The sequence below is a fragment of the Microtus oregoni genome, unplaced genomic scaffold (genome assembly GCF_018167655.1).
Source record: "Microtus oregoni isolate MIOR12 unplaced genomic scaffold, Mior012 000043F_ref0000047, whole genome shotgun sequence".
In the NCBI taxonomy this organism is placed as follows: domain Eukaryota; kingdom Metazoa; phylum Chordata; class Mammalia; order Rodentia; family Cricetidae; genus Microtus; species Microtus oregoni.
Genome location: NW_024543210.1, coordinates 5,453,582 through 5,462,782, shown reverse-complemented (window position 1 = coordinate 5,462,782; position 9,201 = coordinate 5,453,582). Strand labels below are relative to the sequence as shown.

General features: G+C 49.9%; 1 protein-coding gene across 6 annotated transcripts in view; it reads right to left on the bottom strand.

Moving 5' to 3' along the window:
* Positions 1-242: 242 nt before the first annotated feature.
* Positions 243-9,201, bottom strand: part of Bcl11b (BAF chromatin remodeling complex subunit BCL11B) — a 90,622-nt gene continuing 81,663 nt past the window's right edge. For all 6 annotated transcript variants that reach the window (XM_041633169.1, XM_041633168.1, XM_041633170.1 and 3 more), the window contains one exon: positions 243-6,893. In XM_041633169.1, the coding sequence (XP_041489103.1) occupies positions 4,882-6,893 (2,012 nt within the window). In that variant the 3' untranslated portion in view covers positions 243-4,881. The remainder of the gene's footprint in view (positions 6,894-9,201) is intronic.

The following is a 9,201-nucleotide window of genomic DNA, read 5'->3' as shown; positions in this document are numbered from 1 at the left end:
TTGTTCCTTGTTTGTTTTAGATAAGGTCTCACTATGTGCACACATTGTGTATAGCCAGGGCTTACTTAGAACCTGGTTTCCAAACCTCACCGCTTCGCAAACTCCTCCTGGCCACGGGCTTAAGGTGTGGGTCAGGAGGGAAATGGAGAAAGACCTTCAACACCCCCCCCCCTTAGAAATCAGCTGACCATTACCCACCTTTAAAAGACACAGAAAAGGACAAGTTTGGAGATCAAGTTAAATGTCCCAATTTATTTTCATAACTTGAAACCAGAACAAACTTGGTTTTGAACAAGCGTACAAATGAAATGGCAGACACATGCTGAACTCAACATTGTGACATTAAGGGAAAAAAAAAGAGGTCCAAAATCTTGTACAGAGAAGAAAAGGAACAATCAATATTTTCCTAAGCTGTATTGAAATGACCTCCTGTCATCTCAACGTTTTATCCATAATTAAAAAAAACAAGTGCCTGTTTTTAAAACAGAGCACAAATACCAAGCAATAATAAATAGCTCCAAACTTGTTGTAAGAGACAAACCCTCTAGGCAAACAACAAAAGCTCATACGATAAGTAATAGAAAAGGTAATAAAAATATTTCGCCTCGCCAGTACAAAAGCAAACAGCTGAAATCAATGTGCCTTTGCTATGCAGGGCTGATACAGAGAGCACCAAAATCACGGATTCACCTGCGTTCAACAAAACCTCGGATGGAAGGGTCAGGTGGAAGGCTGTGTTCACCTCGGGGTTCACATTTTGCTTAAAGTAAACCAGTGTCCTCTCCCCTCCCCCTCCCAGGATAACCCTCCAATGGCAAGTGGCAGGTTCGAATTGGGGGCAACTTTGGGTAAAGTCTTGGCAGTGTGGAACCCGACCTGAGGTCGGTTGGCTCACCCATGCTACAGCCCTTTGACTGCTGCTCCGGGGAGGTGGGTGGGTTGGTTTTTCTCTTTGATAAGAGAAGCAAAATTCTCTTCTCTCTGCACTGGGCAGAGACAGAAAATCCTTGTGCTTTAGGATGGCTTAGTCCTGGCATTCTGGTGAGCTGGTAAGCGCTGGCTAGCTTTTATGAGCACAGGAGAACCACACAGAGGCTTCCAGGCAGCTAACAGGGCAGCGCAGGGGCAGGGAGGCTGGAGGACTGGACCTTGGGGCAAGCATAAGGGACACTGAGACCTAGGCGTGGCATCCTACTCGGGACCCCATCCTTGAGCTTCGCAAAGGCAAGTCAAATGGGAAACAGTGAGACAGACTTTGCATTCGAGGGACCTGCCTGGAAAGATGCACGGCCATGCTTTCATAACCTGAAATAATGGTTTCTTACGTTTCCTGAAATTAAAAAAAAAATGGCTTCCTGATATAGATATTTTTGAGAAGTGTATTATTCCCTCATCCAATAAACAACTGCTACTTGGCTTTAGAAAAAGGGGGAGATTGGTGGGGAGGGGACAAAGAGGGGGAGGAAAATTAAGGATGAAATGAACAGACTAGAGGGTTGGCGGAGACTGGAGGAGGGTGGAGAGGGAGCCCAGAGGGGAGAATGATGAAAAGGCACAGATTCCTTCATCCCAGGCCCTCACCATTCTGAAACCGATGGAATTGCAGAGGAAAGCAGCAAAGCCGAGAAGGAAAGCGAGCGAGCGGACACTCTCCGTGGAACAGAAGGACCTGTGTTTGAGGCCCTCCTCAGTCCTTCCTGCACCAGTCTCAGTGGCAGAGGCTCCCCTGAGCCCAGCTGCTCCTTCCAGAAGCTTTGCTTCATCCAGGTCTGCTCAAGGGCAAAGGCAGCTGTGGATTCTCTCTCTGCTCTTGAGGGTGGTCAGGGGGCAGAGGGGGCAGCCACAGCAGCGTGGGGAGGTGACCTGGCTCTCTCACCCCTACCCCTGCCACCCTTCCATCTGCTTGTGGCCGCACCAAAGAGGCCTGAAGCAAAGTTCGAGCATTCAGATCCCGAAGCCAATTCGGACAGAATATATACAACTAAAATGACTTGTGAACCAAAGATTTGACTCTTCCTTTTTGTGTCTTTTTTTTTCTTGGAGGTTGTCAAACAACCCTTTTTTTTTTCTCTTGTACAAGAGGACTTAACAAGACAAATGTGGGTGAGGTTTTTTGTTTGTTTGTTTTGTTTTGCAATATTTTATCCTGCCAAATTAAAAAAATATATTATGGCAGCCTGTTTGTTTTTGGTTTTTTTTTTCTTTTTATTTCCAAATTCACTAACAAAAAGGTACATTAAATCCCTTTAAAAGGACAAGCTTACAGTTAAAAAATTACAAGCTCCGGTAAAAATACAGCGAGCGCCTACATCATATGAACCGACCGATATATCCATTCCAGAGGGGGGGAGAGAAAAATAAGCACAGGTCAGAAATGGGATTTGTTTTCTGCAAAGCAGTAACAATAGTAAGCACTTTTTTTCTACATACTTTTTCTACACGGTGTAGCAATCCCCTTTTAATCCCCAAATACAAGTTTCTATACATTTGTTTTTCAAAATAAAAATTCAACACCCAAGGCAGAAAAAAATGTCCTAAAACTCCGACTTTACAGTTACCGTGACGACAGATTTCATAGACCCACCATTTAAAACTTACTGCAACGGTTTCAAGGAAAAGAAAAAGGACTTTTTTTCCTCATTTTGTAAAATGCCCAGGCATTCTCGATTATTACAAATACTGGTCCACTTTGACAGTAATCAAGAAATTTCAATATATATAATGTATACTAAAACCCCGTCACCAAAAGAAAACAATATACACATAGCCATGGTGGCTTTTTCTGTATAACCTATTAAGCAAACTTTGAAAATAAAATAAAATTAAAAAAGATCGCTCCAACACACATACACACGATTTCTTTTACCCTTGTATGTATCCAATACTGTAAACGTGTTTTTAAGACAGAGTGCACTAAATTTAAATTTAGGGAAAAAAAATTAGCCATTGTTCCTGAATTGTTTTGTTGTTTTTTCATTCAACGATATCGGCTTGTGTCACTTGAGTTTTAATTCAGCAGTAAATCACCTCCACTCCACATCTAAGCAGCGTTGTCCCAGAAACAAAAGGGGCTGAAAACAATTCGGCAAATGGATGCCCAGGGCTGTGCTGGGGTTATTTCTTCATTTGATTGGGTCTTATGGCATTTTCACATCCTCTATCTTCAACCGGGAATTTTTTTAAATTGAAAGTAAATGTGGCTTTGTTTCTAAAGAATGTACTTTTCTTGTTTGCTTTTTAAAGTCTTTTCATCTCAAAAAAAAAAGAGTTTTGCATTTGTCTCAAGAGACTCAAATAGGAAGATCAGTTTTCAAGGCACGCGCATCAAATTGAATGGCAGTAGAGAAACTGTCCAATAAATTATTTAATTTTGTTCTTTATAGTGCCAGTATTGTGAATGCCACGCTTAGCAATACTGACACTCAATCTCAGCTGTCCCTTACAGTTTAACCCACCTCTGGGCCAAAGACAAGAATATGCTGCAATTTCTTGTTTAGAAGCCATTTAATTTAAATGCAAACAAAAGCTTTAAAGTGCGGGTCAACAGAATTCAAACATCAAATCCGAACAAGTCCAATGTATAGGATGTCCCAACTAATTGGAGGAAGGAAAAAACAAAAACCAACAATGGGAGCAGCGTGGGGCACCTTGGATGGTACTCCTCCCAGCTCCTCCAGCAAGAAACCAACAGGCAAGATTTCCCTGCCCAACAGTGCCGCCAGCACTAGCCGAGGGACCCTGGAGGTAACTCCCTAGGTCATCATCAGGGCCAGTTGTCTGCTTGGGACATGGCCAATTACCAACCACTGTAGCAATGGACATCTGGGATTTAGCTGTAGGCCGGGGAGTGGAAGAGTGAGAAGCCTAAAAGAACATTGTTAAGTCGCTTCCTGCCACCGCAGGCCACCACTGTCTACCCAGTAGGTACCCTCAGCCCATTTTATACAGCCAAATCTACAGCAAAGGGCAGAGATACACTAAGTTCCCCAGAAAAGGACAGTATCTCCTGGTAACACACAATTGCAGGAGGCTGAGGCTGTTCCTAGAGCCACCTGGGAAAGTTTCTAGGGGTCCCGAGTGCGGGAGAAGCTCGCTTGCCACACGCCCCTCCCTCCAAGTTTTCCTTCCTAACATGAAAGTTGAATTGCACACAGAGACGATCTCTGCGACTCAGGAGGACATCAGTGCTAAATCTCCAATCGGATGCTAAAACAAAGTGCTACAATGTTAAAGATTGTAATCCGCTGTACATCCACCTCCCAAAAAAAAAAAAAGTTTTTGAAAGTCACGCCCTCCCCGAAAAAAAAAAAAACCCACATGCCACTTTTTTTTTTTTAATTTCAGGACAAAAGTAAATGATGAAAAGGCAAACAACTTTAAAAGTCATTTAAGTGTTGGCTTCTTGACAAGAAATTACACATGCTTAGCTTAAATTTCAAAAAAGCAGCACCCCCCCCCCACACACAAAAATTATAATTTAAAAGATAGCTTCCCTCTACGTCACTTGCGAGTCATTGCTCAAACTACTACTGGGTTATTAAAAAATGAAGGGATGGATACCCAACAAAATCTTTTAAAGGAATTTAAACAGAAATAATAATAATAATAAGTACCTGCACATACATGCCAAAAAATTACAAAACCCAATAAATACAGAAAATATTGCACAGTTAAAAGGCTCCACAAATTTTTTTTTTTTTAATTTTTACTGCCTTAATCAACCCTCAGGTTTCCATAGGACTTCGCAGACACAGGTTAGGTTGGACTGCCGCCTCCCTGGGCCCCGGGGACACAGAGGCCAGTCCGGTCACGGGTCCCATTGGCGATGATTGGCAATGGTCACGCTGTACAGACGCACGCGGTGCCCCCCTGCACACGTGCTTAGCTCCTCTCGGCCTGCTCGATTTTGACATCATTAGTCAGCAAGTGTTCACCGTGCCACTTTTTCATGTGTTTCTCCAGGGTGCTGTAGACGCTGAAGGGCATCTGGCAGATGTCGCAGCGGTACACCTCCTTGCCGATCTGCCCATGCGTCTTCATGTGGCGCGTGAGCTTGCTGCTCTGTGCACACGCATAGTTGCACAGCTCGCACTTGTAAGGCCGCTCTCCGGTGTGGCTCCTCCGGTGCACCGTCAGGTTGCTACAGTTCTTGAAGACCTTGCCGCAGTACTCGCACGTGTCGCTGCGGCGGCCCTCCTTGGAGCTCGGCCGCCCAGGACCCGGGCCACCCAGGTGAGGCGTGCTGCCCCCACTCGCTGTGCCGCTGCGCCCTGATAGCCCACCATCCAGCAGGTCCCCCGGCGGCGTGGAGAAGCGCAGGCTACCGTTCTCGGACGAGTGCTCGGACGACGTGGCGAAAGGTGACTGGCGCGCGTCCGTGAAGCCCAGGAACGGGTCCTTCATGAAATGGCGTGAAGCGGCGTAGCCCACGAGCCACTGCGAGTACACGTTCTCGGATGGGATGAGCGCGGCGGGCGGTAGCTCCAGGTCCTTCTCCACCTTGATGCGCTTGGCCGCGTGCAGCGCAGGGCCACCAAGCCCAGGGCTGGGCAATGGTGCAGGCTTGCGTGGGAAGAGAGCAGGAAAGGGCTCTGCACCTGGTGCAAAGGCCCCACCACGCCCGTTCACAGCACCCGGTGCACCTGCGTCCCCGCAGCCACCAGCACCCGTATCACCCGCATCACCTGCACGCTTCAGGAAGGCGCCACGCTTCTCCCCATACTGTGGCAGAGCGCCCAGCCCCGCGTCCTCCATCACTTTGCCCAGTGCCAGCGCTTTCTCATCCGCCAGCGCAGCGGCTGAGGCACCTGCACCTGCCACGCCGGGCACGCCACCCCCGTTTTCACGGCCACGACCCAGCTCCGAGTCCATGCTGAAGCTAGACTCAGGCCGGCTCTCATTCTCCAGCAGCAGTTCCTCTTCTTCCTCCTCCTCGTCCTCGTCGTCCTCAGGCTCAGGGCCCAGTGATGGGTCGCTCTCATGGTGACGGAAGTCGCCATCGGCCGCTTTGAGGTCGCCAGGCAGCTCGCTGGTGCCTGGCTCTGGAGAGCTGGCAGCCGACAGTCCATCATCAGAGCGGCCGGCCAGCGAACCTGCCTTGTGCATGTGCGTCTTCATGTGGCGCTTGAGCTTGCTCGCCTGCGAGCACGCGTGGTCGCACAGCTGGCACTTGTAGGGCTTCTCGCCCGTGTGGCTGCGCCGGTGCACGATGAGATTGCTCTGGAATTTGAAGGTCTTGCCACAGAACTCACAAGACTTGCTCTTGGCGGGAGGCTGTGGCGGCGGCGTGCCCGCGGGCATGGGTGGCAGCGGTGGCGTGCTGAGAAACGGGGACTTGGGGCTGGGCTGGAAAGGGTTCAGCAGCCGGTGCATAGGGTTGCCACGGCCTGGGGACACAGGTGGCGGCGTGGAGCTGTTGCCAGCCAGTTCTCGCAGCCGCCGCGAGAAGTCCATGGCGGGAGAGTCTATGGCCATGGGGTTCAGGCGCATGACTCGGTCGAAGGCACTGGGGTGCTGGGCCACGAGCCCCATCTCCTCTGCACTGAGGCGGTGTGGGTCCAGGTGATGGCGCGGCGGTGGGCTGAAGAGCGGCGGCGTACCTGGCAGGCGGCCCTCGCCGAAGCCGGGGTGGTCCCGCAGAATGGGGCCAGTCATGCGCAGCAGGTTGAAGGGGTTGCTGTCCCCAAGAAAATTCATGAGTGGGGACTGCGCTACGGCCTCCGGTCCGAGCGGAGGCGGGATGGTGAGCCTGGGCGTGAGCGAGCTGCTGGCCGGCCCGGGCTCCAGGTAGATGCGGAAGCCGTGCGTGTTCTGCGCATGCTGCAGCAGAAACCAGGCGCTGTTGAAGGGCTGCTTGCATGTTGTGCAAATGTAGCTGGAAGGCTCATCTTTACCTGGGGAAACACAAAGGAGAAAAGCAGAGCGTGAGCAGCTTCCAGGAAGCTGGGGTACCCACAGAGTGGACAGGCCTCACTGCGTCCACCCATACGGCTAAAGACAAGATCTATGGGCAGACCCAGGGAAGCCTTGGAGTCATTCGTGCAGGAGAGGGGTAGACAGACAGGCCTCACTATGACCACCCAGACGGCAGGAAACAATGGGATTTATGAGAAGGCCCCGGGACTCCAGGGGATCACTTTTGCAGCCTAGGAGTGGACAGGCCTCACTGCGTCTACCCAGACAGCAAGGGACAACGGGATCTGTGAGCAGGCCCCAGGTCACCAGGGAGTAGCATGCATTCAATAGGCCTGGCTTTGCTCCCCTTAAAAGTGTTCATATTTTCATCATTTTGGGGACCAGAGGGGAGGGAATGACAATGGTTACATTATGTAAAAGCCAGCCAAGGTAATAAAGCTCACCCCTTCGCCATTTAGACCAGGGTTTTCGACTCTGTCACTGTTGACATGTAGACCCCACCCTCATAATTCATTGCTGGGGGAAAAGGAGGTAGAAGGCCTCACAGAGTAAATGCCAATATCCCCACCCTCCACAGATGCGCACAGGAAAGTATACACGTCATCAAAAGTCTCCCGTGGGATAAAAACTCCACCTTATCCTCCCCTTGGGGACTACTGACTCCATTGCTTTGCAAACTTAATTTTTTTTTTTAACAGAAATTGCTATGAAGCTAACTCTGTGGTAGAATCTACGGATGAGGCCTTACATTCAATTCCCAGCGCTACTAGAGACAGACATCCAGATAGCGCTATGATACCTCGCCTACATTTGAGATTTTAGCCACAGGAAATTTCTGTGTCATGGGCCAGTATCTGTGCAGGAAATACTGTCCAATAGAAACCCAGATATGTGAAGCAAGACTAAGGCAGTTCAGACGTCTGCTGTTCTGTGAAAGCCACCCTTACCTATGGCCTCACACACACACACACACACACACAGTGTGGAAATCAGCTCCACAGTCCATGAGGAGGGCAGAAGGTGGGGGATGGGCTCTAGCCTAAACGAGTGGTTTGAAGTCTTCCGCCAGAAGACAAAGGAATGAGAGGAGGTGGCCAAATGTGACAGCAGTCAGGACGGACAGCCACACGTGTTGATTTGTTACAACCGGCTCGGGTGACACCAGTAACAAATGCTAGTGGACACTAGTGGCCCCGAGCCAAAATACCACGCACATGTCAGTTCCCGGGGCAGTCGTAAGATGGAGGCTGGACCTTTCGTCTGCAGTGGTTGACCTCGATGCGAGGCCGCATTCTGCCTGCCAGAACCTTCCTAATGCTTTAGATGAGTAAGACAGGTGTGGACAGGCCTGTCTGCCTTCATCGGATGCAGCGGCTCAGAGGGGGTAAGAATAGGCCTCTCATTCCAGACCTGGCACAAAGCATGGCAACCTCAGCCTCGAAAAGCCCCTCTCCTCTGTTTAAACTTGCCTGTATCAAAAAGACACCAAGTCAAGAGTTTCAAACTCCCGAGCAAAGCCAAACATGAACAGTTACCACGCCCTGCAGCAGACAGCGCCGCAGGCACGGACCTGACAAGCCCCCATCTTTGCTTACCCCAGCCTACCCAGGGACTTCTATAACCCTGGGTAGACAACACTTCCACTTCCACTAATTACATCTCCTAGTTGGCTGTATCCCTTGCTGGGTATCTACGTTCTGAAGTCTGTCTCAGCCTCGGTTTCCAATGTGTGCCTAAGTCAGACCTCCAGGGCCCACAGGAAAGTACTATGCCATCGTGGGGCAGGACCAGCCGTGGCATTGGCAGGCCCAGGGCAAGCAGCACTGGAATCAGAGACATGCTTTTGCAAGGCAGGGATTATCCCACAATCCCCTGATAGTGTATCTGTGGGTTTGGCGTGGTAGGAAGTAAAGCAGAGAGAAGGAGGGGAATAAAAGAATCCTGAAGTCCAGCATCATTCTGCTGTATATGTGTATTCCTGTGTGCAGAGAAGTATGCATGTGCATATACATGCTTGTGAAGGCTGGAGGACAGCTTCGGGTGTCGTTCCTCACCAAGTACCATCTTAGCGTTTTTGAGACAGGGTCTCTCCGGGGACCTGGGGCTCACAGACTAGGCTAGGCCGGCTGGCCAGCATGCCCCAGAGATCCTCCTCTGCCCACCTTCCCAGCACTGAGAATACGAGTGAATGACTCCACCCCTTGCTTTGTTTGTGTATCTAGGGATTGGACTTCGGTCCTCATACCTGCGTGGCACGCCTTTGCAGAAAGCCACATCTCCAGGCCT